We start from the raw sequence: 27556 nt of genomic DNA on the forward strand, positions 1-27556 counted from the left end.
GACGTCACGATTCCATCGCTGTAGTATGGTAACTGTCGTGTGTTAGAAAGAGAGAGTTCAAGCAACTAAAATGATTCGAAATTCTGTTCTATTTCGAGGACTAGTAACAAAAACGACCGCATTGGCGGTAATATCGCAGAAGAGGTAAACAACAGTATAACACATTCAATGTTTCTGTTATACTAAACCTCTACTGCATTTTTGCAAACTGTTACTATCAACGAAAGTAATATTGTTTTAATGTAAGTAATATTACGCACAAAAAGCCCGTTACTATATTACTACGTAATATAGTTTATTACACGATTATCTGGCTTTGGCATGAAAAAGTATCCCAAACATTCGCATCATGAAATTATATGATTTTGCATCTCATCATTGTGCAATACCACATGTGCACAACAATATATGCATTCCAGTGCGAATGCGCAAATCGTTCGCGACAAAAGATCGCTAGGAACGTTGCTCAATTGAGATATCTTCCCGGATCTTCATCGATCTTCGAGCCACACGCCTCGGTACCACGCGCGCACGGAGTAGCATAAGCTCTTGCCGAAAAAATAAAATACAGCCAATATAAAGATTGACCATGAATTGCTCGCCACGATTGCTCGCACGAGAAGCTCCGGCAGAGGCGAAGGTCAACCGTGATTGAACGGTGAGCATCTCCCCCCCGGTTTGTGTGTGCTTTGCTGGTTGTCGATTTTTTGTTTTTGCAGCACATTCGATTACATCATGAGCCCCCATGGGGCTCGAGGCGTTTGAAAACACACACCGTCCATTTATCACCCAATCGTGCAGAGCCACAAACCGACAATTGCGCCATACGAGATGAGTTTTGATGAAATCTTCACCAGCGGCGGTTATGTATGATGGAACTGTCCGCACGTTGGCTCCCACGTCGGGTCCCACTGCTCTACTGACGGGCTAGTTTCTGTTTTTTTTTGGATCAAACGTATCAGCTCGATCACCAAAAACGAAGGGATGATGCGAAAGTGTTGAAAAGCAAGAACTTCGACTCGAAACGAAACTTTGCCAGACGCGCAACAGCTCGTTTGACTAACTCGTTGTCAAGGCCAGCCGTGTTAATCATATTCGTCGTAGCAATCTCGCCACCGTCGTCATCATCGTTGTCGTTGTGGTCGCACAAATCAATTCCCTCCTCACGCTGGATGCACTCTGCCCTACGCCTACTTCCGTTTGCTGGCCCCTCACACACATAGGGTGGTACATCCCAGCAAAGGCCTCCTCACCAACACCAGGCTAACGATCGAGTTGCAGTACTGCACGCAAGCAAGCAACATTTTAAAACAAAACATCCCCTCATCGCCGCATTGTGATCGCGAGGTGGGTTTGGTGAGCTTCCCGAAAGGGTTTCTTATTTGGAATGCAAATGTCCTCACCCCGGGCTCGTCCGAACGTCCTGTTTCAGCTACAGCTCACCAGGGGTTTTTTTTTTGTGTGTGCAACTCACGACCCACACGACCGTTAGGACCTCTACGCTAGCTGGTGGAGGCGCACGAGTTGTGCACAAACGCAACCTTGACATTGGAGAGAAGCCTTCGCGCGGTTGTCTAGTTTGCACCGCGCGCGCTAGCTTCCCTTCCATTTGAACGCATTGTTCGCCAATCTTCCAAACCCGAAGCTTGCACTTTCCGTGCGCACAGTAGCGTGCTGTAATTAATGTAACCGCTTACACCACGCTGCCACGTTTCGCACACGCAAACGCACCACGTGGTGGAGCGGATTTTCTGCGCTGAATTTCCTGTGTTTGTGTGTTTTATTTTTCATTTTTTTTGTGTGTTCCCCATTGATCCATTGTTTTCCATGGATGCAGTTGCTTCCGTCGTGTTCCGATGCTCGCTGGGAAGGGCATCGTAAGATTACGTGGAAGTATCGTGCCGAGGAAGCGTGTAAAGTTTGAAGCTCACTTTTAACGCACCCGAGTGTGTGCGAGACTCAGCGATCGTGGAGTCGCATCGTATCATTACATCAAGGATGAGATCGCGCGGGCTCGAGAACGATCCACCTGTGGTACGTGCGCTAGAATTCGAGACTCGTGGCGTACGATCAGGTTGCGCGGTGCTCAGATTAGGCCCATGCAACCGACAACACGTTAACAACGCAAAACAGTCCTTGACATTTGCTACCCCACGATGGGCATGGCGTGACGGCAATGCGAATGTGACGCGGCCATCCTTTCGCTGGCTGCAGGCAGTTCTTTTATGCTGCCCACTCTTACACCCGACGATGACGGAACGATAATGAAACTGCGACTTTTCGTGCCAGGTGTGTTTTTGTCGCTGTAATAGCTCCTCGCTTGTTTTTATTTGGTTGTGGGAATTGAAGCTCTATTGCATTCGTACAATTGACGCAACAGACAGACAGGCTATGGTGTGACCTTCGTGGGGAATATTACCTGACTCCTTTTGAAGAGCATGCCTACTTCTGTGTACTTCCTCGTCAGCTGGGACGGTGGATCTTTTCGATTTGAAAAGTGAGCAAAAAAAAAGGCGCAAAAGGGCTATAAAAACAGAGAAGAATCCCATTCGCTTCTTGCAAAGTTATCGTATTACGTAAGCATCGAAGAGGATTCACTGTGGCCCATCACCTTCGATCAACAGGTCAGCGCGACCTATCGGACTGCTCGTAAGGTCATCCTCGTCATCCCAAAAGATAGAGAACTGTTTCCATGATGTGTGTTTATTTTTCTTTGGCCGTTTTTCTTCTGCTTCTTGTCGCCCGGGCCCTATCCAACCGGCACAGCAGCAAACAACGAATCAATAACTTGTTTGATTAGCCTGCGATCCAAAATTTTCCTACCCATGCAACGTTAGCTCAAGCCATCAATCCATCTCGGGTGAAACCCCTCCGAGCCTTATCTTATCGTGGGGGGGGGGGAGGTAGTACTTTCGGGACATTCGGGCCTCGTCGTCGTCGGAGGCGTCTTATCGCTGGCCAGGCTCACCATGAGGTGAGGTGTTCGCTTCCCTTTCCGTTTCAGATCGAAGCACCGAACCGCGAAGGATAACGACGCGGGTCTTATCGCGCGCGGTTGTCCCTTACGCCCTTATTTACGATGTGCGATTGCATCAGACGCCATGTGTGTGTGTGTGTGTGTGCCTTGTCGCACCGCATCCTTTATGATGCCGTTTGCATGCGATCCTTGAACGTCAAACGGGGGCCCCCAAAATGGATCACACGACCAACCGAGCCGCTGATGGTGCAGAATTTATGAAGCCCTCGTCCGACCCGGCCCCGATAGATGACCCAGAAAATGACACGGACTAGCCCCCCGGTCCCGTGTCCATCCAAACGGCCTAGGCGCAATAGATCGGCTTGGGATAGGCCGCGGTTTGGAATGGAAAAAGAAACAGGGCGCGAACGAATTCCACACCACAAATGGAAAAGAAGCCAAGCCCACCCACCCAGGTGGCATAAATAAAACCAATCGATCTGAGCCGACGAGTGGGTGACCTTCCGGGAGGTGGAGAGGGCGCACCATCCGGTTCCGGTGTCGGAATCGTCCGCGCGGTCAGTTTCGCTTCGCGTTCGACAGCCAGCGGACATGATATTCAAATTATGTTTCGTGACTGGCTGCAATCAGCCAGGAAGCGCGTAGACGCGTGAACGGAGTGTGGGTTTTTCTTTCCCATTTGGTTTGTTTTTTTTTTTTTGCCCAACATTATTATTATCATAGCGTGGAAATGGCGGGCATATGGGGGTTTTTTTTTTTGAGAGCACCCCGTGTGCCACTGGGTGGCCGATTTTGCGCTTTGCTATCTAAACCGGCACCAATTGCGGCGATGATGGGTGTGAAATGTGGCAAAATGGCTCATCCCGAGGGTACGATGGCATGGGAAGAAAGAAGCTTCAATCAGTTGGAAAATGTGTGCAACCGGAGTGCCGCATGGGGAGCTTTTCTTATGCGCGCGTTCATGTGGTTGGTGGTTTGAATTGAAAGGGTTGTTTCGAGGTAGAGGAGACCTACGAAAAGGGTTCCTTATTTTCGCATGCATAGCAACTTCCTGTGAGGATGATTTAGAGCAAACATTTGGGAAAAAATGAAGCTTCAATTTGGACGGACAATACTTCAAACATCGGATTTGTTCGTGTTTGTCTCTACGCATGAATTGATCAAATCAAAAATGCATCATGGTTGATCAATTTGCGATCCTTGAGAAAGGAGAAACTACGACAAATTTGGGCCATCTGTTTCGACAACCCCACACAAGGCCGATCATATCATCGATGGCTGATAGCTCCTCTCTTTATTGCCTCACCAAAAGTGATCCAAATAAGTGGCGTTTGATGTCCCTTTTTTTTTGTTCTTGTCGTTTCGTGTGTGCCATTAACATGTAAATGTGGCATTTCTGAGAAGAAGCACACACAAAAAAATACTTCAGCCAAGAAGTGGTATTATTCCTATTATTTTTAAATAACTGCAATTATGTCGAAATGACTGCTCCTTCGTTCGTCGCTACAAACAGCGAGAGAGAGAGAGAAAGAGAATGAGAGAAGCAGAAACCATACTTTAAAGCGAGATGATTCACGCCACGGCCACCCCAAGGGGAGGTCCGAGAAAAAATGGGAGAGCTGGTCAGCTCTGGTGGTAGCCAGCAATCCCACCACCACCCAGGTTCAGGTCAGCTGGGTCCGACTCACAAGGGGTGCTAAAAATAAACAAACGCCACCCAACCACCCCACCCATGGGGGGGGTTCACGCCCCAAACGGACGATCCCCAGCAGCGGAATTGAGCAAGAGCGCGAAAACCTAGCGACCCAGGAGGCAACCAACAAAAAAATCCCGGGCATGTTGCCGCCGTCTCCGAAGGAAGCCGTCGCGTTTATTTTCACCCATCGGCCGAGGGGCCTTTTATTGGGGGTTTGTGAGGGAGGGTGTGGTGAAGGTGAGCGGTGAAAGGTAACCCGGTGTGAGGTGGGAAAATAACCCGCACTCGACACCAGCTGGGGATCGCGATCGTTCGAAGCGATCGCTCGTGGTGATCGTTTTCCCTTTTCAGACAGTCGAGGGCCTGTGAAGGACCCTTCCGCCGGGTGCGGATCGAATGTCAGATATATGGGGGAGGTGGAGGGTGGTATTCAGAAGAAAAAAAAAACGCGCGCGTCAATTTGACTTGTAAAAATGGCTTCAAATTATGCGCTTAACATTCCCTCATCAGCAGCATCTAAGACAGTAGCTCAATATTTGGTCCCCTTCACGAGATGGCCGCCCTTTTTTTATCGCGCGCTTTTCCAAACCCACCACACCTACGCCGGTGTTGGGTGAAAGCCCACCCAAACGACCCTTTTGTGGGCGGGTGTGGCCAGTCTTCTGTGACTGTGCGAGAAATTACGCGCATCAAACGACAACGGCGTGCTCACTGACCGGAATATGTCCGATCGGTGAGTAACGCGCGTTCGAAATGTCGCGAGACCATCGCGAGCGTGGGCGCCATCTTATGCGTGGCCTTTGTCCCCACGAAAAGGGTGCGTTTATGCTTTCGGCCACGCGCATAAATCGACCGGAGAAAGCTGCATGAAATTACGAACGTACTGCAGTGACTGGGGGAATCTCATATTCAGCTTTCGAGACGTGACCTAAGACACCTTCCGGTTGGTGTTGATCCGGTTAAAAATGTGCCTGAAACGCCTCGAAGCGCAACAATTTAAAAAATCGCCCTTTTATGATGAATAATGCGTGATACGCCACAGCGAAGGGTGGCGATGAAATACGAGCAAATATAGCATGTACGCATGTGAATCATTTCCGAGCCGAGCATGAAATCATCCATTTTGTGTTTTTTATTTTTGCTCAACGCAATCTCATCTCAGAGTTTAACATTCTGAAACGTAGAACTCACTCACTTCCCGGAACGGACTGTTTCGGTAAAGGTTAAACGGCAGAACCGATCAATTTGAAATCCTCCAACAACGAGCATTTAAATTTACCTTCAAGTTTCTGTGTTTTTTTTTGTTCATCCGTCTCCTTCACAACACGTCCTTCTTAATTCTCCTGTGCCCGGCATGCCCCTGAAGGTCTCCAGCGATTTCGGTACCCTTCGATTTGCGCCATTCGACCACGTGTTGGATCACACGTTTCGTTTTCGTTTTTTTTTTTTCGTTTGGGGGTTTTGAGTTTTGTTTTGCTTGGTCAATCGTGTTGAACTCTCCCTTCGGCTCTCTGGGTCGCTCTATTACACATTCCATGCCAGTGGTAACATCGACCATGACCACCAAAACCAAACACGATCGGATCGGAAACGATCGAAACGCAACGCCGCCGGGCATTTTGCGCCCGTTACGCAATCCAAGCTCGAGCTTTAACGACTGCATTGCGTTTTTCGGTAGTAAAAAGTGTTCGCTTGGTTGCAGCACGTCCGCTCGAAAATCGGTGAAGCTGGCGCTATCTTTTTGCGTCACCTTTTTTTTTTGCTCATTTCACGCCAATTAAGCGGACGAGCAGCCTGGAGTTGTTTCATGATGATCGCGTTCACAAACCTGCGAGAAGAGGACGTTCCAATGCGGCGGCTTCACGTTCCCGGGGTTTGCCTTATCGCGTGTGTTAGGTGAAGGGGAGATTGCACATGCCACGGAAATAATAATACCACCGCAAATGGTCGACAAAATTGTCACCGTACCAGCAGCTTATGCAATCAACACTCAGCGATGATCAATCGAGTTGTCGTATCGATCGAAGCGGATAGTGTGTTTGGCTTCTTACTCCTGTACGTTTAATCGACGACGGTGAGGCTATTGTTTAGAATGAAGGCGCTTATCGAATACGATCCGGCTCGATTAGAAGCGAGTGCTGACTTTGACAAGCGAAACAATCAAACACCAGCATCAAGTTCGTTTTTTTTTGCTCCATCCAATGGGCAATTATTCTACGCAACGAGATCGCGCGCGAGACCTTCTCGAGACAGTGGGTCGTTTCCGGCATCGTTGGGAGCATCTTTTTTTTAATTTTTTTACCCCCCAAAGGCCATCGATGATGAACCGGAACGGTACACTTTCGCCTTGCCCTTCACCATCTCCGGTGCTAATGCAATTCCGTCCCTACAGTCTGAGCGATAATGCACCCAAATGCATCATCGCATGCAACTGCTGCATCATCGTTGCCATTCCGCTAACCTTCGCGCGCATCGCGTAATCGACGCACCGACGATTGCTTATCCGGTTGCTGGGAGGGAATCGTGATTTTCCTACCCCAAAGGGTGGGTTAAGAAAACCTTCCTTCCCTCGTTCGCGGTTGGTTAGCAGACTAGCGCTTGTTTACTCTATTTGCGCTCGCTTCCTCTCCAGCGTGCTAGCGCCATTAGGGCTAACGAACGATCAAACAGCACCGCAAACGCCGCTTTGGAGTAGAGACTGAACGTTTCGTTTAGCGGGTTGTAATGCTTGACGGATGTAAACGCGAGGTTAATCAATGTACTAACAAAACCATATAACTGTTTGAAGCATTTAACAATTTGCCTGGGAGAGGAAGCCTAAATCACAAACCCCCCATTAGAAATCCCAAAAGGGTTCGAGTGAAATTGAAATGAAATTTCGCTACCACACAAAATAAGTGCAATTGCACTTAGTATGCCATGTTTGATAATCAAAACCGACGACGAAATTATGTCCACTCGCTCGCACCTCGAGCTCCCACTGTGCGGTGTTCGTCTAACACCAAATTCCACCACACACTGCTTGAATCAATGCACGTACACTCTCTCGCGCTCGCGCTCTTGCACTAGCGTGAGCAGGACAGCACCACACCACTCAGTCAACGGCACCCACTCGACAGAGCGAGACAGCGCACCGCTAGCTGTCAAGTGCTCGCTCGCTACCGAGCGAGAGTACCGATGCGGTGCGAAAGCGAGACAGCAACCAACCCAGTGAGCTGGTTCTCGGTATGTTGACGCACGGTGAGAAACGCACGACGCATTCATTGTTTCGCCCGCACGGAAAAAAGGTTTTGGCGTTTGGCGATTCCCCCCGAACGGCAACGGCGACGGCGACGACGACGACGACAACGACAAGAACGGCCACGGGTTGTGTCCTTTTGGTTTCGAAGGCAAGTGTGTTTTCAGTGTGTGACCGTTTGAAGGACCGTTTTGTGTCCCCTTTTTCGTGGTTTCCCGAATTTTGGTGGAGCTCGTTATCACTAGCCGTGAGGTGTGCGCGCCGTGTGCGTTCGTGTTTGTGCATGTGTGCGTGCGCGGTTTGTATCATCACCCACCGCGCGTTATCAGTGGCGGTTCTCGCGGTGTGTGAATCGATCCGGGATTGAGAAATAGCAGCGCCCCCTTTCGCCCTGTGCACCGCATTCTTCCGTCCCCGTAGTGTCCTCTCAATTCCTCATCAGTCACGACCCTCGCTCGTCGTTTCTTCGTCACTCTACCTGTTTCCTTGCTTAACCTCCCTCATTCCTCCCCACCCCTACCACAAGCCCTTGCTCGTGTTTGTACGGGTTTGTCGTTTTCGCTCGCGGCGACCCACATTGAATGAATTTGGTTCGTTCGGTTCGTGAAAAAAAACACACATCTATCGTGAGAAGGCAGCTTCTCACACGGCTCACGTCGTGAGGCTTCTCAGCGCGTGAGCTTTCTCACCACCCAACCGAGATCGTCTCACTCTCGCGCGCGCCTGTGTTATTTTTCGCCTCTCTGCAAGTGTTTGCGCGTGTGTGTGTGGCCGCGCTGTGCCAACAAAACTGCTCCCCAAAAGCCGCGCCAACGAGATCTGTGACGTCATCGGTCGTTCGCGAGGGAGCCGTTTTGACCGCGACTTGCGCAATCATCGTGCGCGCGTGTTGAGCTTCTCTCATCGTGAGGCGCACATTCGAGAACGGCCCGTTCCCTCCTGCATTCCGGTTACCCCTAGCTCTCCTTTGCACGGGCTCCAAAAGTGGTCACAGTGGGGCAGTGGGTGAGGGAGACGGCGTGAGAACAAGAGCTACTAAAAAAAAAGCGCCAGAGAGCATCGCTTCTCACGAGCAGAGTTCGGTGTTTGCTTTGCTCACGGTGAGAAAGAGAGCGCGAGAGTGAGCTTCGAATAAGAGCTCATGATGATGTGATGGTTTTTTTTTTATTTTAATTTTGTTCTCACCATCCATCTATCGGTGGAGCATTGAGGGGAAGGGGGGGGGGCTGACGAAGAGAAGGAGAAAAAAAAAGGCAGACAAGAAACACACAACTCCATCCGTCAAATGGCGCGGCCGTTGCCGTCGTAGTCGAGCAGCGCGTTTCGCATTGACGAGAACACACCACACCGTCATCGTTCGACTCAGGCGCTCAAAGCGCTGGCCCTCAGCGGTTTCTAACGTCAGTTTCTCGCAAAACCCTTCTCTGGGGACGACGCTGGCGGATCCACTGTGTGGTGGGCTTCTCCATCGCCCACTGAAGGCGCACCCAGACCTTGTGTACGTGTGTGTGTGTATGTGTGTGTACGCCCGTACCCGTGCACACGTGCGTGTTTGTGAGTGTGTGTGCACGTGTTAGGGGTGGTTTTGGGCAGGGGGTAGAAAAATAGTCAACAGGGCAACACGAGCGACGAGATCCGGCCGTGGACAAACGCGTCACAACGTGCGCGATAGTGGGAAAACAATACTCGTGCTGTGAACTGCCAGCTGGTGTGTGGGTGGGTGTGTGCGCGAGCGTGTGTGTGTGCTTAGAGGGGTGGAATCTAGTTTCAGGTGACACACACCTGCGCTGTCGGTTGTGTGATTTTGTGTTCGCCGCGTGATCAACGCTCGTTGGAAACAACAAATGAAAAAAACAGACGAAAATAACGTGTGTGTGTGTGTGGCAAGCAACAAACAACGCACCTTTCCGCGACCGCGTGTGTGCGTGGGAAGGAGGGCGACTTTACACAACGCCCTCTGGGCGATTGCATTTCCGAAAGCCACTAAGAAAGGCAGGAAGTGAACATTTACGGAGCCCTTTTGGGTGCATGCAACAATTCCTCTTTTAAGCGCACACGTGTGCACAAGGGTGTATGTGTGATTGTGACAGTTGTAACGAGAGCGTTGCTGTTTTGATAGCAATCATCCTTCGCTAATCGATAGTATCACACCTTTCCCCGATCGAATGTCCTTTCGGATGGGTGTAAAACAGTTAAACGCTTCTTCTAACACTGCTGCACACTGTGTTTGTTTGTTTGCGCCCTGCCAAAAGCGAACGGTCCTTTGGTTGGCTTCACTGACGTAGCAGTAGGCTGTGAAAAAAGGGGCATCTCAGGAGCACAAGAGAGCGAAACTTCAGCTGCCTCAGGGAGTTAGACAGCGAGAGAGAGAGAGCGAGAGAGAGAGAGAGAAAGAAAGAACCCTCCGTTCTCTCACGGGAAGTTGTTATCAGCGCACGGTGATGGGAAAATTGAATGAAGCATAATAATCTGCGCTTCGGAATGAAAACATATCGCTTTTATAATGCCCCAAGGGACGTGCATTGCCCAGCAGGTGGCTTCTCACTTTGAGTGAAAAGCTTGTGCCGTCTGCCTTTCTCAGAACATTCAAGCATTTAAAGTCTTCGAAAAACTTTCTCCCTCTGGTCACTATTTGCCAGAATTCAAGCTAAACATGCGATGGAATTCGCCCATTTTCCGAGAAAACGTTTTTTCCCAATTTTCCATCTCGATCGGAATAGCCAATTGTTGGCTTTTCACCGTAATTTTCGTCCTTCATTCCGTTCCATAAGGACTCACTGTGCGGCATCGTAGCCTCACGTATGATCACGCATCAGATGTGCGCCGCAATACGATCGCCGGTGTTTGTTTCAACTCCTATGGGGTGGGTATTTTTACCGCTCATTCTTGTCCCGGTCACACCCACACCACGATCGCGGTTGATCGCGCTACCCGCGTGGCCAGGATCGAGGTGCTTTATTGGCCCTCATTGTTCATCCCAGCCAGACCAGTGTTGATAAGCGCTCCCCGAGGATCGTTCGAGCCCCGTGGTCGCAGTGTGACAGATAACGGTCGAGTGAGTGCGTGAGTGTGAAAGGGAGAGAACTAACCATCCTGCGAGCGGGGTACGCGTTTCGACGTGTCGCGCGTCTCTCACTTCGTTATCAGTTGATTATTTGCCGTCGCGGGTACGCTCGCTGCCCGCACCTAATGGCACACGCGTCACTTGAGACGCTGTCAAGGGCACCCTAAAAGCGAGTGTGAGTGCCAGAGAGAGAGAGAGAGCGAGCACACGATCGCGTGAGATGGGTGATGATCCCGGGCGCGCAGTAAGGGTGTAGCACACAGCACGCCGGATCCAAATCAGAACCAATCGAACGGGCGAAAGTGAAGCAACCGGCGCAACTCAACCGTTTGATAATGTGCGAGTGTGCTGTTGGTGTTTGATAAGAACGTTGGAGAACGTGGTTTCCAAGCGCGTGCTTTTTGATGAGGTGTAACTCTAATGTAATTATCCCTCTCTCTCTCTCTTTCTCTTTCTCTTTCTTCTTCTTTATCAAAAAGACACAGGAAAAAGGACACCGACTAGCCAGTCACGGGCACAGAACCGTTAGTGTTTGTGAATGTGAGTGCGTGAAAGCGGCGCCCCATTGTTCGTCGATCGGTGCGTGGTTGTGTGTGCCGTGTTCTGTTCCCATATCTCTGTCCCCGGCGTGTGACGTCACAGTAGCACAGACGCCCCGCACAAAAGAAGAAGAAGAAACAAGTGCGCTTCTGCTTTCGATGTCGCGCAGCTGATTTGTTGCTGATTTTGTTGTTCCGTTCTCGTTCGATTTGTTTTCAACCGCCTGTAACCAATCGTTCTAAGTCGACCACAACCTGTACCTGCGGAGATCGTGCGTTTGTCAGTGAACAGACACACATACACACTCTATGATCGTGCGACAGTGTTTCCGTGTTCGTTAGTGCCGTGTTTGTACGCAAAAGTGCGTGATTTCGCGTTTTCCCGTTTATGCGTTAATTTACGTTCGCGCGCGCGCGTGTGTGTGTGTGTGTGTGTGTGCTTGGTGCAAGTGTGCAACTCGCCCAACCCCCCCCCCCCCCCCCCTCCCACCTCGGGAAACGTGTGTCAACGATCACCCCCACCACAGTACCACAGTGTGTCCCTCGCGCTGGGGATTGCAGTGATCGCGAATGTGTTTGTGGCCCGTGCGCACGTGTCGCGTGTTGTCCGGTGATGAGCGCCGACGTATGTGCACCGGAAGCGGAAAGGTCCAATAAGTACAGTAAGCGCTAAGCGCTAAGCGCTCATCCTCCCGCTGTCCGGAAGTTTGCTTTCCAAATTTCCATTTCGCTCCCGGCTTTGTTTTTGCGTTTCCACGAGTATTGTGTGCGTGTGGGTTTTCTTTTTTTTTTTTAAGAGAAGATCGTCGTGTTCACGCAGGACACGCTCCGGGCAAAAGTGTCCAATTTTGCGTCCCACTTCCGTTTGCCGCCGTGTAAGGGTGTGTGTGAATACCCCTTCCCACACTCCCTCTCCCGCACGACATCGATTTCCGCTCGCTTCCGGACCTGCACTGTTCGCCCCATTCGGCGACAAAACCCGCGGTCACGGTGGAGCACGGTACGGCAACAGGGGTGGCGGCGGCGGTGGCGGCAGTAGCTGCGGCAGCGGCCTCCGGTGGCGTGGTCTGCGATAAGGTGCTGAACATTATCAACAACAACAACAACAATAACAACAACAACGGCATAATGGCCGCCGACGCCGCCATGGACACGACCTGCCCAAGTCCGGAGTTGGGTGATTCGCGCAAGCGACCCCTGGATGATGGCACAGACGATGGTACCTCGAAGCGGTCACATTTCAGCAACAACGGTAAGTACAGCCTTCGCGGTGTGGTCGAGCTAAAGCCACGATAGGTTCTTTTATTTGTGCCGTTGTTTGGTGAGATCGGAAAAAAATGTCAAACAAAAGTAGAGAAGATCACATTGGGAGAACTACTGAAGTTGATCTTGATCTATTGGCCGTTATGGAACATTTCTCTTACAAAACATCGAAGCTTTATGCAATTTCGCCCCTGGTTCTGTTTTGTTTTAAATTATTTCTCTAATTAGTTCTATATCTGGCATCTGCTGCTATGTATTTCCAAACGCAACGGGTCAAGCGTTAAATGGGCAATGTTTTTGGAAAGATCCTTTATTTTCCACCTCGAATTTCGTTACTAAAGATCTCGATTATCATCTCGTCTGTCCGTTACGTCGTTAACCTTAGTGATGGTCTTTTATGTCGTTTGTGTATCCTTAATGTTATAGAACGAAGGATCCACCTTCCATTTCCCTTTACCGATTGTGGGTGATTCCTTTCATGCACGGAAGGGTTTGCGTTCCGCAGGACCGTTGTCAAATACCTGTAAAACGTACATTTATCATTCCACTTTTTTTTAATGTCTCCGCTAGTTCGTTTGTTCCTCTCTAGCTTCGTAGGATCCTGTCGAAAACGTGGGTTTGTCTAAATTAAACTGACCGCGTACATTGGAAACGAAAGAGTACACCAAAACAAGGACATGTATGTGACGTTTTGATAACCCAAAAATTCAAATGCTAAAAGCTTTCGTCCTTCGCGGACTATCAACAAAAAGGACATTCCGTTTTGCTGTCACCCCACTCGAAATAGCGTGTTTTAAATGCTCCACCCAACGAGTCCACCTACAACGCACTGAACTTCCAACAATCAGCCCTTACCTTCCCACGGTACCAGAATTTTCCCATTTTCGATCTGATCGTAGCACAAACACTATCTCGTTTTTCCTGCCCTCATGGAGAAACGAAAGCGCGCTCGTTTGCAACCATTTTCCATTCCAAACCAAAACCCAGCTGTTGTTCCTACGGGTAAACGTGGGTCGTAGCTCGTTTCATTTGAATTGCAAACAAAGAGCTCGAAGTTTGCCGTTCAAGCAAAGGTGCACTCGGACAATATGCGTGTGTGCAGGCAGGATGCAGTGTGATAAAGCGGGTGAGCTCGTTCGCTAGTGCTTTGTGGTGAACTTGATTAGAGGGTGGCTAAGGGATGATTCACCTCCCACACACCCACCCACATCAATGTTTGTGCGGATCTGTTGGTGCGCCACAAACGGAGTGGATTATTTCCAACATTGCTCATACCTAGGGGAGCTGTTCGCAAGTATCCTGTTTGATGTCAGGATATCGTGAACCTACATGAACCTGCGACGACTCTTCGTTTGTTTCCTAGCGAAAGGGCCCAAAACTGCTCAATGGAGCCACAAACTTTTGTTGCTTTCGTTTCATTCGTTTGCGGGATATTTTACACAGCTAGTGAAAAATCAACAGCTCATAAAATGTATCGACATATTTCTCATTTTGCGTCGTCTCGATGGTTGTTGATTGCTTTTGCTTGCTGCAGCCAGTTTTATTTCGTTTTTGTAACAATACCAACCCAAATTGATAAACACGCGTGTGTGTTCGGTTTGCTTTTGCTGCCATTTCGAAATTGTTTATTGTTACGCGTCAGCTTAATTCCATTTGCTTGCAGCTGCGCCCAGTTGTGGCTTTTCAAAATTACCTTAACACTGCTACAAGCAATGTTGATTTTGCGACCTAGTTTTTTTTCCTCCTGCTCCTGCTGCGGGTGTTCAGCTGAAGTTAATGTTGCAAAGCACCAACCTTATCAAAGGTTAGAATGCTAAATTATAATGGTTCGCTGAAGCGCTTCTAATCTAGCTTCACTGTTAATGGGTTGACTTGTCGAGCATTTTCCACGCCTACAGCCATTGTTGTGCTCAATTGTTTTATGGCAATTTAGTTTCACATGCGAGTGAGCGAATTTTACCAGAACCAGGTTATGCAGTTTTTTTTAATTACTCAGATAGCATTCTGCTGATAAGCCAGCCACCATTCTGCAGGTGCTGGGTTTTTGAATTTCTATTTTTACTGACAATTCACAAGTGTGTTTTTCGCGAACGCAAAACTCGCACACCGGATGTGTTCTTTTTGGGGGAGGGAAAATGGCGAACGTCCTTCTAATTAGGTCTATTGGTACATAATTTGTGTAATTGCTCCAAACATGCCCCAAATTCGACGCTCCATGGTACACCCTGTGGCAGAACGTTGCCCAAATGGAAGAAGCACCCTTTTGATGCCTTCTTCAGCCGGATAATTCATTCAACTTTTCCAGCACAACCCATCCCGGGGATTGCATCGTGCAGCATATGGTACTGACACTCGTTCGATCTCGCTTGCTCTCTCTCTCTCTCACTCGCCCACTGCCCCTGCCTTGGGAAAATCCACACTCGTGTAACAATCTCCCCGAGGTCCCTCGGTGACCCAATTCTGATGGGATTCATTTCAAAGATTACATTATTGTTTTATCGTCCCTATTCGTGCAGCTCGTTTTTTTTTCATCACCCCAAGCCTTGCGCCCGGGAGTGTCCTGGTGGATTTTTTTTTCCCATTTGTCGTTGCTGGCAGTTCTTCTGCTTTCCACAGCCCACTGAGTATGAGAAATAAAAAACCTCCACAAAGTGAATCTGCCGCGCGAGCTTTGATTTGTTGTTGTGCCAAACCGAGGCCGCCCAACCTTCTCCAAATCCCGTTCGCTAGTGAGGTGACCTTTTTCTTGTGGTACTTTTTGCTTCCCTGCCCACGTGCGTCATCGTCGAATCGTTTTACAAAAGAAAAAGGGAGGGGGGGGGGGGCCCAGTTGCAACCCCTAGTTCCCGCGAATGTCCTACATTCGCCCGCTGCAGTTTCCGCCACATGAGTCCGTCCGTTGATCGCCCCGTTTTATTTCGTTCACCAAGCCCGATTGCTCTATTTTCTCCCGTGGCATTGCGCCAAGAATGTGCAGATGGGGTGTGCGAACACAAACGCGATGGACGGGGAGGGGCCATTCGGGATGGGGATATCTGCGTGGTTAGTTGAAAATATCCTTTTCCAATTAGCGCCTTCCCCTCGCGCGCGCGCGTACCCTATTCGGGCCGAATTTTCACACCATCCCTTGGAGTGGTATATTTATATTTCATCCCCAGCGTGGCTTTTTCCCCCAACTCACACACAGCTACGCTTCGGACTTCCCGTGGTGATGGTCGGTGGATGTTTGCTGTTTGTTCTATCGCCACCAAACGCCACCGCAACGTGGAATTCTGAGACCACCGTTTCGACGCTCATTTTTGGTCGCTTTAATCCTCCGTGTGCCAGCTTATCCTTTTTCTTTTCTGTTGCTAATGCTTCGACACGACACGACGACGCGAACGATGGCCCCGGTAAAACGGTGTCAGCGTACCTTCCAAGCAACGCCTGCTACTTGCTTTCTTGGGACGATTTTCAAAAAGCACCGCATCACGGTTGCCCTGGTAATTCGGTGCTTTCGTTTATTTTTTTTTGTTTCTTATTTGCTCTTTTGCTTTTTAGCGAAGAAATAATCCGCCGCTGCAGGCGAACGCAAACTGACTCGATTTTTTTTTGTTGCCAAGCAGAGGGCGAGAAGACACACCAACGATGGACGGACGGACGAAAGAAAAAAAAAAGTGGTACGGCCCCGACATCTGCGCAATGCACGCGACCTTGTAATAGAAACCGAGAAAGCGAAATCCGTATGCTTTTGCCCCCAAAAACCGAACCGGGAAGGACTCCGGGGGCGAGCTTTTTCGCTTCACGTTTTTCTCTTGGCGAGAGAATCTGTGCTTGTGTCTGCGTGAGAGTGAGAGAGAGAGAGAGAGAGAGAGAGAGAGCCACGTGAGAGTGTTGTGGGTGGATTTTTTTTTCTCGATGAAACGATCGGTATTGTCTCAAAGGACGATTTTTGTGCTCTTTTTTCGGTGCGTCAGTTAAGGAGCTGTTGCTGTCGCGGGTTTTCTTTCCCCGGGTGGAAAAGCTCTACCAACGGGAGTTGCAATTAATGTAGCTTGTATGTTTGCCACTGTTGCTAACCTCAACACAACACGCGAGCTCAAATTGCTTTCCTTTGCTCAGTTTCGAGCCAAGAAAAGCTTCATTCATCTTCGAGAGGAAAATGCGAATATGCATCGGGTTTGGATCCTGTCATAGCTCCTCATCGTGTTGATTACTCCCCACACCAAGCGCCAAAAGGGATATTAGTGAGCGAGGGTTTTGCTAATGTGTGCGAAAAAGGATGAAGCTTCAGCAACCACGTGACTTATGGATAATTGATTGCGAATTTTCGCTCCCAACACCGGTGCATTTCACTCCTTTTCTGCGTGCGTGCTTTTCTTTGCATTTCATTTCTCCACTGTCACTCGCTCTTTCTCTTTCGCTCTCGTTCTCGTCTGCGCTCTCATCCACAAATACCACTATCGACCGCCACGACGGTTCACAGCTCGTAATTTGATAATACGCATACGTTACCGGGTTTCTCATTTCCGTCCCACCGGTACACGGCCCTTTCGCTCGAATCCTGCCAACCACCGCTAACAGGCGAGACTCATTTGCAACCGATCAGCTGAGGGCGCATTGTGGGCGACTCGAAAGGGAAAATAAAGGCCCAGGTGCGTGGCGTCGGGACGGTACTTTGTCCGGTTGCCTTTAATATATGTCACCACGGAACTGCAGCCCTTTGACCTTTTTTTTTTGCCACCCTTCTTTCTATGCTACTGCGTTCGAAAGCTTTTAATGGACTTTTGGAGCGGACTTTGTTGTGTGGCTGACACCGCGCGGATCGAAGTGGTGGGGCCTGTTTTGGCCCCGTTCGCTTCATCCTTGCGCACTGGAATAATTTAACTCGTTGTCTCGCTCGATATCGGGTTCGAACGGTTCAGGTGTTAATTTATTCGATCGCATTAAACGGGGGTTCTGGGTTCTTGCCTTTCCATTCTCGTACAAACTCAATTTGGTTTAAAAATTCCCTCGCTGTTCAATTGTCCCCGTAAGCCATCGTTTTCCTTTTGCTTCAATTCTCTTCCACTGCGAACGTTGCACACCGATCTAAGGGAAACCTCGAATGACAAGCCGATTAGAGGCGGAATTAGGGTAGCACAGCGTCATCGGTACTGCTCCCCAGTTAGTGGCTTGTTTATTTGTCCACCCCCTGTTTTGCAATACCCCCACCCCCCTCTTGCTCCTCATGCTTAATGGGGTCCGATGACCCAAAACGCGGACCTCATTCTGTTGGTGGAGTCGCTCGCGGAATCGCACTCTTCCGTCTTATTTATAGCCGCGCGTAACGTCTCGCCCTTCGGAACGCCACAAAAGTGGATCAATCGTCAGTCGGCACGCGAAGGAATCGGCTTCTCAACCCTCCCCCCCCTGGGTGGTGTCGGTGTTTTACGCCTACGACGGGGGTTTCGTAAGAAAGAAAAAAAAAGGTCCCCCACTCGCGGCACTCTTCTCTCGGTCATGGTCAGCAGCGGTTGCTAGTTGATTGTGTCGTGGTTTGGTCATAGTTTTTGGGCCTCGAGCCGCCGCAATTCCTCCTCCCTCCATAGCGCGAAACCGGCCGGTTAATTTCGCTTTTCTTTTCAACTGGGGACGGTGTTGGGAACCCTTTTTCTTTTTTGGGGTGCCTCGATTGATTTAAGGGTGCGAAGTCATCCTTCAAATCCGGCCATCTGTGGGGAGAAGTTGCAAATACATTTTACCGGCCGGTCGGCCAAAAAAGGGGTTGAGAAAAGCTCACCAAAAAACCCCCCACGAAAGGTTTGTTAGGCACGCAAAACTTCTCTGACCGGTACCGATCGTTAGGAAAGTAAATTTTGTCAACAATTTTATTCGTCCGGATGGAAATAGACCCATTTATTCTCCAACAAACCCACCCACTTTTTCGACTCTCATCTGTGCAACTCATTTCCTAGCTAAATAAATCATTAACGGCTCGCTCGAATCCCATTCCGGGCGTTCGGCCATTTCGCGATCGATTGTCTCCAGAGGGCTGTCACAACGTAATTTAATGTCCCTTCTTCGTTTCACCTCTCCGCCTCACAATTTCTCGCCCTTCCCACGGTTCTTCTCCCCCTACGATGTCGTGATTTTGGGCAAACGGCCAATCTCGAGTGGTCCGCAGTGCGTCAACTCACCTCCCGAGAGGCTTTTCGGACGTGATGCTTTGGCTCGGGAGCGAAAATCATGCCCCCCCCCCGCCTCTCGAGCGATCGATTTGAATCTGTGCCACCTCGTCCACCCACCACCCCCGACGGCGGGAACACGTGTTCGGAAAGCGTTGCTCCATCGGCAGGCACGGCAGGTTGGAAGATCTTTGGACCCACTTGCCCTAATGAAGGCGCGCACCCGGCTTTTCCCGTGTTCTAGATTTTTATTTTTCCTCGCACCAGCGAGGAAATTTTGGGTTGTGCGGGCGCTCAAGGCCGGCACGCGGGTTGAAGCTTAATTAAATCAAAGATCCTATCGAACGGAACGGAGAAAATAAATAAGAATGCAAAACAGCACACCGCACGCACGCACACACGACGGTTATAAAGCCTCATTTTGAACAGTCCGTCGTTGCGTCGGAAACACATTTAAACTGGCGTGAGGAAGGGCAAAAACACACCGTGATTTCGTGTGAGCTTCAATCGCAGGAGTAGGTCAATTTATTACCTCCCATAACGAGCACCTGGTTTCGTCCCGATTGCCCCCCATTTGCCCGGCCAAAGGGGGGCGAGCAAAATGTCTCCCGCGAGGGTAGAAATGTGTCAGCGTTTCCGAGCGTTGTGCGGACATTAAATTTCCATAAGCTCATCCGCTGGTCGTTCCCAGGACCACCTTTGCCGCGAAGTTGTGTCCTTGCGATGTACGAAACTCGGTGACGAAAGCCCTCAGAACCTCGCTGGTCGTGGACAGTTAAAACGGGGATATCCTGTGGGTTTTTTTTTGTTTTTCGCGTGAATTTTTGTGAATTTTTCAAACAACTTCTCATCCACCGGAAGGTGAGTTGAAGAGCGAATTTATCGGCTGCTTAAAACCGCCCTTGTGCGCCCCGCGAGGATACGATTGATAGCAATGATGCTTTCGAAAAGCTATCAATCAGCCAACATGAGTCAAGGGGGATGCACGGAGAGTGCATCACATTTGCTGTCAAAAATAGCTGCTAGGACCGAACCGCCGGCTAGGACGAAACAAGGACACGTACCGATTCGTGTTGCAATTTCACGTCCGCTGCCAAAAAAGCTCGCCAACCATCGCCCTTGAATACCTCCCTTGGACACACACACTCACACGCTTTCACCGCTTCAAGGACGCGTAGGTGTGGGAGCTAACATCGTGGCGGTGTTTATTTTCGGACGAGCGAGCTTTTCTTTTTCTTCTTCTTCTTTTGGCGCATCGCGACCAGCAAGCAAGCGCGCGCGTTCGTTTTGGTTGTGTCCTTTTCCGTTTGGCAGCAGCGAAAAGCAAGCGCACAAAAGCCACGGTGTCGATATTCGCTCGCAGCGTTAAAGGGCCTCGTTTATTTGGCTGCTGAATCGTAAATGTGCGCCATTGGAGTCCGCATTAAATGTGCATCTTCATTACCGCAGCGCAACTTCAGGAGGCCATGCACGTATTGCGTATGCGTCATGATACCGTGAAAGGAGACTCACGTGCACGACGACGCCAAAAGTGAGCTTTTCCGGTTTTTTTTTTTTTTTTTCATTGGATTGCCAAGCGTTGCAGTGGTGGTCTCGTGGTCTCGTCACAATTTTTGGGAGTTTCACAGCACCACCGTATGCGTGAGGGCATTATTAGCGAGGCGAGTAGCGAATGTTTCGCTCGATTGCACCTCACGTAGACGTCTGTTTGGGTTCTGTTAGGCATTGGGACGTTGCTGCCTGGTCTTTTCTTATGTCAAGGGGTTCACCTTCAAACTGGTTCCATCGCCCTCCGACAATGACTTGCAGCTTACCGGGTGATGGAGGGAAATTCTGTGCAAATTAACCCCCCCAGTTATTGCACGACAACGACGACCCGTGATCACGTTCGCCAGAAACGTGTTTTTCAAAGTTAATCCCACGTACATCCAGAGGTGGGTTTCGTTGGCGTTTTTATTAAACAAAAATAACCATCCATTTATCCTACTCAAACGCAACCCCGCGCGATGGAATTAGTTGTGTTCGCCCCCGTTTTTTTCTTTTATTTGCTAAATATACGAAATTACTCCATTTTCGCTCGCACGCCTGGTGTGTGTTTTTATGTGTGCCCCGTTGTTTTCAGCCAACGTTTGACTTTAATCACGTTCGTCAATATTTAACGTCGTCGAGCCCCGGGAAGTAGGAACACACCACCCCGGCTGGAGCTTTCTCACACTCGTGGCTTACTTGCAAGTGAAAAAAAAATGGAAGAAAGCTCCTATTTTATTCACTCCCGCCACGACCAAATCTTTCACTCCAACCCCAACACAACGGCGGCGGGCTGTTTGCGAAGCGTCACTGTGTGTTGTAAACAGTTCCACCAGAGTTCGTTTCGTTTCCAAACCGAGCGTGAAACGTCCCGTCAACGGCAGGCGCCAGCAGCACAAAAAAAAGAGGAGGAGGACCCCCTTTCCTGGCTGGTAGGCCATCCCGTGCGCGATGACGGGGTGAGAAAATAATTACAATAATCCAATTTCGTGTCGAACCGATTAAAAGCACCTCTCCGCGCTCGGTGCAACGGATGCCTTCACGCTGGAAACGGGAAACGGGTCGACCTCGCGTGTGCTGCAAGGATGTCCTTTTTTTTTTCCTAGCCTGGAGGGGTGGACCAGGAACTCCGAGGGACTGGGCGGACGGATGGAACACACGTGCACGTTCGGGGAATGGCGGATTCAAATTTATTCCACGAACCACGTGGCCGCCAACGATGGGTGCATCCCATTACGTGGCGTAAACGGTTACACGTTGTGCCCACGCGCGGATAAACGTGCACGAGATCTCGTTGCAAACTTCTTCTCTTTTTTTTTGTTCGAACCTGCAGTGCGCTTATTGTTTCCTTAACAAATGACGATCGTTCAAGCTGTGGTAGGAGGAATATTACAAACATGTCACCGCATGAAACACACCGACAATCGCATGTCACATACCAGTTTCCTTTTCCACACACACACACACACCAAAAAAAAACCACACGTACTCGGAGGGAATGGAATCCTCGGCACCGGAAACAAAAAGCGCCCCATAATCTCTCACCCACGCATACGATTCATCACGCGTTGTTTTCATCATCTGGTTGTTGTGTTTTTCTTTTTTCTTTACCTCCCGTTTTAGATGACATCCATTTTCATGATCATTACACACTCTCATTCGGGACGATTCATGCCAAATCATCTTCATCGAGCAGCGGTTCTTCTGACCTGCCGCCGATCGCACAACCATTCGCGGGCAGCACGATCGGTAAGTGGAGCATTTTTCTTCTTCTATTCCTTCCGTTTGTCTTGTTTCACTCTTGTTCCGCTCTGTCTCTCTCTCTCTCTCTCTCTGCTCGGTGCGTGGCGTATCCTGCTGCGTTTGATGTGATTCGTGTCCTTGGCGGGGGGTGGAAGCTTTATCACACACATTCGCCCATTCGCTGGTCGCACCTTTTTTCTCCTTTGGGTGTTTGCAAATAATTAACAACGATTTTCAGCGTTCTGAAGGTGTGTGATATGGCTCGCCGCTACAATGCTCCCTCGCAGTGGAGGTGTTAATGTTGGACTGGTGATTTCTTAATTTATCAAATCGTAATAATGAATCGTGCGGGGTGTTCTATTTTGATTACAAAACGCCCTTCCGATGCTAATCGGCATGGCATGGTAATTAAACGATAAAGCTGAAGCTTTTGAAACCTCTGTTTGGGGTTTGACGCTTGCGTTCATGTCATAAGCAGAACATAAGTGCCGAATTGACATGCTGGAAATAGATTAGACGGTGTGATTTTGCATGAAAAAAAAAGTCACTTCTCAGCGTCCTTTGACCCGCGAGGAGGAGGGATCACCAGCGTAAATTGGGTAAAACTTAATTTCTTTTCCGCGCGCTGATCGAAAGTGAACCATTTTTGGGGGCTCATTCCGGCGCCAAAGGATACGCGGTGCGCTCGAAAGCCGTACGAATTTTTAGCCACCCCAAATCCCTTGCTTAACGTGATGTGCCAATATGCGCCAACTGAAGGGAGCGAAGTAAAAGTACTTTCGGTAATTGGATCAAGCGAGGAAGCAAAATAAAATCGTCTCAGCATCAGCAGCTGGAAATTTGTCTTTTTCCCATCCCACGGATCCCGTTTCAGGGGGGATTTTGTTCACCTCCGTTCACCTAAAACGTCACCATTCGCCGTTAGGACGAACCATCCTTTGCCAGGATATCCCAATTTCGCGTAGCTTTCCCCCGATGCTCGAGGGTGGTAAGCTTTTCCGAATCGTTCACCGTTAATTAACGTCGATTTATGTGAGTGTGTGTGTGTCCGTCCGCGTGTTGCCCTTCTCGAGTCACCGGTGTGCCTTCGAAGGACGACACGGCAGACGGATGAATTACATCGCCTCGAGCGACCGCCTCTGATCCTTGTCGTCGTTTTGCGTCACGATCTGACGCACTCGCGCGCGCCGCAAGCATGCGGAAAAGTTTGATCTTTTTTTTTCTCTCTCTCTCTCTCTCTCTTCTCCCTCGGATGTTATCGTTTTAAGGACGAATCGTCCTGCCGCCTGGAAAACGCGCTTCGCACACGCACAACCGCGTCTGAGATACGACTTTCGTCACGCTTGCGAAACCACGACCCTCCTCCGTAGGGCTTCGAAAACGGTGCTCCAGGCGCCGTTGAGCAAGGACGACAGCTTTGGACGCTTTTCCGACCACAGCTCGAGCTGAACGGTTTTTTTTTTTTTTTTTTTTTGGGGGGAAAAGTTCACAATCCGTGGTAGTCCTGTGGACCATATCGGCACGCCCAGCGAGCAGCTTTCGGGGATGCCAACGATCGTCCTTACGCTTTCCCAAGCACACCCCGGGAACGATGATATATGGTTGGCTTTCGGGTTTGGTTACTCATCCATTTGATTTTCTCCCGATTCCCGTAACGCGCTAAAGGGACGAGAAGGATCAATCGATGAAGAGAACTTTACAACCATCGGGCGCTAAAGTGTGTCTAAATTTCATCTCCCAAAGGCTTCTCGGTTGGGTGGGGGAAAAGTTTTCAGCTCGCTCGAAAGTGGCTCTGTGGATCTGAGAGCCTACGATGGGTTATCATAATTGATTCTCTGATGAGGATCATTTTTAATTTTTAATGCCAAAAATGAAGCTTCCAATAGCAATAGGATTTGGGCTTTTCTTCAATCGGCGAGCTTGCTTTAGCTAGTAAATGAGATTAATTTTAGCCTTCCTTTCGGAAATCTGATGGATATTTTCGTAATATTTTGGGAAGTCATAGCGCAAAATTTTATCCCTTGCATTTGCTTCGTCACATGAGCATTGTTTTTGGCACAAAGCGCGTGCATTGTGTGCGATCATGAACCTATTTTCCATTCATACTAAACAACCGCCCCCCAAAAAAAGCATCAAAATAAAGCCGCTGAATTGCTGCAACAGGTTTCGCAAAGCTTCCGTTCGATTACGCCACCTTGGAACTCGAAAAGATAAACAATTTGTCCCAATCGAATCTCGCCCCCCCCAAGTGGGCCCAGTCTGCAGTGGAATCTTGCTAGCCTTCAGTTTCTCGTTTCCTTGCTTTTTGCATGGCACACTCGATCAGCTGTGCTGCGCTGGTAGAAGGTAAGAGACAATGCCACGACCGCCATCACCATCATCGTCATCATCATCATCAACAACAACGGTCACCGAAAACTGCATCACCAAAGCGGCTACTCTCGACCAAGGCGACAACGTGTTTCGATTTGTGGCCTAAATTCGATGGTTCGTTTACGTAAAGCGACCGAAGAAAAACCGGTTCTCTGTCACCACCATCGGCTCCTTCCAGTGGCATTGACAGTGAGGGAATTTGGTGTTACTTGTGTTCGGGTGTGTCGAGGCAGAGCGCAGGGAAAATGCAACCGAAAACGTTTTCTTTTTTCGTTTTCAACGTCCCATGAAAACCTGTTCGATCGCATGGCATTGGTCTCATATGGGTCCGCTTAATGATGGCATTGTTTTGGGCAGTTGCTTCCTGCCTGGGCTGAATGAAAACAGGATTTATTTTGAATGTCTGCGTCAGATGCATGGAAATTAGGGCTAATAAATAATCGGATTCCTTTGTGCCGTCGGTTTACCCTTTTTGCGTTGCCTGGTGGTTTGGGGCTGTCGATGGAAAGCTACTCGCTTAAGTACGCATTGCTTGACGTCTTATAAAAATGTCAAATAAATGCTACTAAAGCTCTTTATATTGGGTTAACTCGAACTGTCCCAATAATTCCAGAAAATCTACCCTTACAGCAGCCAACACGACGAAACGAATTGTCACGATTTGAAGTTGTTTCCGTCCCCGATCGAACATCTTACCCGTCATCGGGTTGCTCGAAACTATCCATTACGAAGAAAATTGGGAAGATTAAATCACGTACGAATGCGCACCATAAATCACAACCTCGATCGAGCAAATTGAATCACATCCAGAGCAGCGTGTGCCGTACGGTGAAGAAATCGTTTATTATTTATTTGTATGAAACCCACGCGAACGCGCTCCTCTTCTGGCGGCCATTAAACACCATTTGAAAAAAAAATCCAACAGACAGCAGCCATCAAGACTCTGACACACCGCTGGTTTTGGTTGGGGGTGCGCAACCTCGTTACCTAATTTCTGTCCCCAGTTCCGACGGCGTTTTCACTTTCCACCGCGCGCGAAACCAGTTCCCGCATTTTTGACTCATTTTGCACCCGGATCGACCGCACCGGATAAGGTCAAGATGAAATCGAAAGGGGCCCTACTTTGGCTGCTCGTAGCGCTCGTAGTCCTCAACGCGTGGCCTAAGCCGACTACGCCGTGGCCACAACGCCGGATGCAACGGGGAATCGGTCACGTTTTGAAGTGCGAAAAGTTGCATAAAAGTGTGTCCAAACCAGGGGGAAGCAATCATGTAACGATCGGCTTCTCATCCTCCCGCGGGTGGTTGGTGTGCATTTTTGCACTTTTACACACGCTCAAGTCGAAAGCTCAAATCGTTTGGAGCGTTTAGATGGGTCCCATGCAACCGGAAAGCGCTCGAAAGCGAAAGGTCAGCTCGAAAAAACGTGCGTTCTCGTGATTTTATGCACCCCTTTAGCTGCCCGATGCCGTAACACATCTCCCACTAGGGGGGAGGTTGGCGTAAAGAAGCATCGATTTTCTTTTTCACTTTTTGCGATCGAGAGACGGCCGTGTTAAAGATTCACTTTTCCGTCTTAAAGCTCAAACCAAAACCGATCCATTAGTGGACCGTCGTGAAAAGGGTGCTAGCGTTTAAAGGGCCAAGCATGTGTGTGTGTGTGTGTTTATGCACTATTGGGGTTTGGTTTATGACACCCGTGGCGAGGTAATAAAGTACGTGTACAAAAAAGAAGCCATTTACGACGAATGACGGATGGATTGGAGCGTCCTCTCGAGCATGACCTCTCGGCTGAGCGTTCGTTCCAAGCTCGAGTAGTAAAGTGGCTGTGGTAAACTGTGTTGGTCAGTGTCATTTTCTTGTGTGTGTGTGTGTGTGTGTGTGTGTGTGTGTGGGTGTGTGTGTAAAAACCCACCCTCCATTGGCATGTGTTTGCACAATCGCGCAAACCGAACCGGTCGTCGTTTGGTGTCGCGTATTATCATCTTTCCTTTACATCGTGTGCTGGATGATGCGAGTTTTCCTCACCGTTGTCTCACGTAGAAAAAAAAATCACGATAGTTTGCTTCGAAAAGGGAGAGGCTCACGCTCTTACCAACAATTCGAAACAATAGAAACCACAAGACCCCCGGGTCAAGACGTGTGGTTGGTTGTGGAGGTCGACTCACTGAATTTCGTCAGCTTCCTTCGAACCGAGCGGAGGGGCTGGCACCAGTGTGTGGTTTGTGGCGCTTTTTTTTGTTATTTCCCCGTCACCAGACGACCACAACTGATGGTGGCGAAGATCTTTCTTACGCATCATAACACTTTGCACCTTTACGCAATCCGCGGCAGCCATGAAACGACGACGACGACGACGACGACGATCCTCGGCGTCGTCAATATAGGGGATGAACGCCTAGTGGGGTGGCGGAAAACGCAGGACTGGTGCGACCAATTGACCAATTGTAGCGCAATAGCTGCTGCCGGTTTTTTCGACTAACGTTTCGACGGTCGTTCCTTAGCTTCGGGAGCTCGATTTTCCTTCGACGATATATGCGGGCTGAGATTCATCGCGCGCTCTCTCGATGCCCCGCAGCTGGCAACAACCGGGGTTTTGGGGGTGTGAAGGAGAGGGAGAAGAAGGGAAGGGATAAGGGCATGTATCCCACCCACCCCACCCCTTCCCCGTTGATCGACGAGGAACCGAAACGAGCCACTTGATGGACTCAATTGAATGCAATTTAGCATACTTTGCCGGATCCTGCGACGTTATCGCGCTGCGGCTGGTGTTTCGTGCGTTGTGGGAAGAGGGGAGAAGGATGGAAAACTAAGGGTCAGAGGGGGAAATCGAGCATAAGTGGGGGAAAAAAATAAATAAAACACCCAAACTACTACCACCAATGCGCCGGGTGGCATCGGTTTCGTTTGGGAAAGGGTAAATATCATCACCAGCCACGTTTCTCTCAGCCAGCCAGCAGCCTCTGTACGGCGCTTCGAGAGACGAAATGG

General features: G+C 49.5%; 1 protein-coding gene across 1 annotated transcript in view; it reads left to right on the forward strand.

Annotated features, from left to right (window-relative positions):
• Positions 1 to 12642: 12642 nt before the first annotated feature.
• LOC128721422 (RNA-binding protein Pasilla) overlaps positions 12643 to 27556 on the forward strand; it is a 69096-nt gene continuing 54182 nt past the window's right edge. Inside the window, exon 1 of the mRNA XM_053815175.1 lies at positions 12643 to 12766. Coding sequence (XP_053671150.1) covers positions 12643 to 12766 — 124 coding nt within the window. The remainder of the gene's footprint in view (positions 12767 to 27556) is intronic.

This window comes from Anopheles nili, chromosome 2 (assembly GCF_943737925.1).
Source record: "Anopheles nili chromosome 2, idAnoNiliSN_F5_01, whole genome shotgun sequence".
Classification (NCBI taxonomy): Eukaryota; Metazoa; Arthropoda; class Insecta; order Diptera; family Culicidae; genus Anopheles; species Anopheles nili.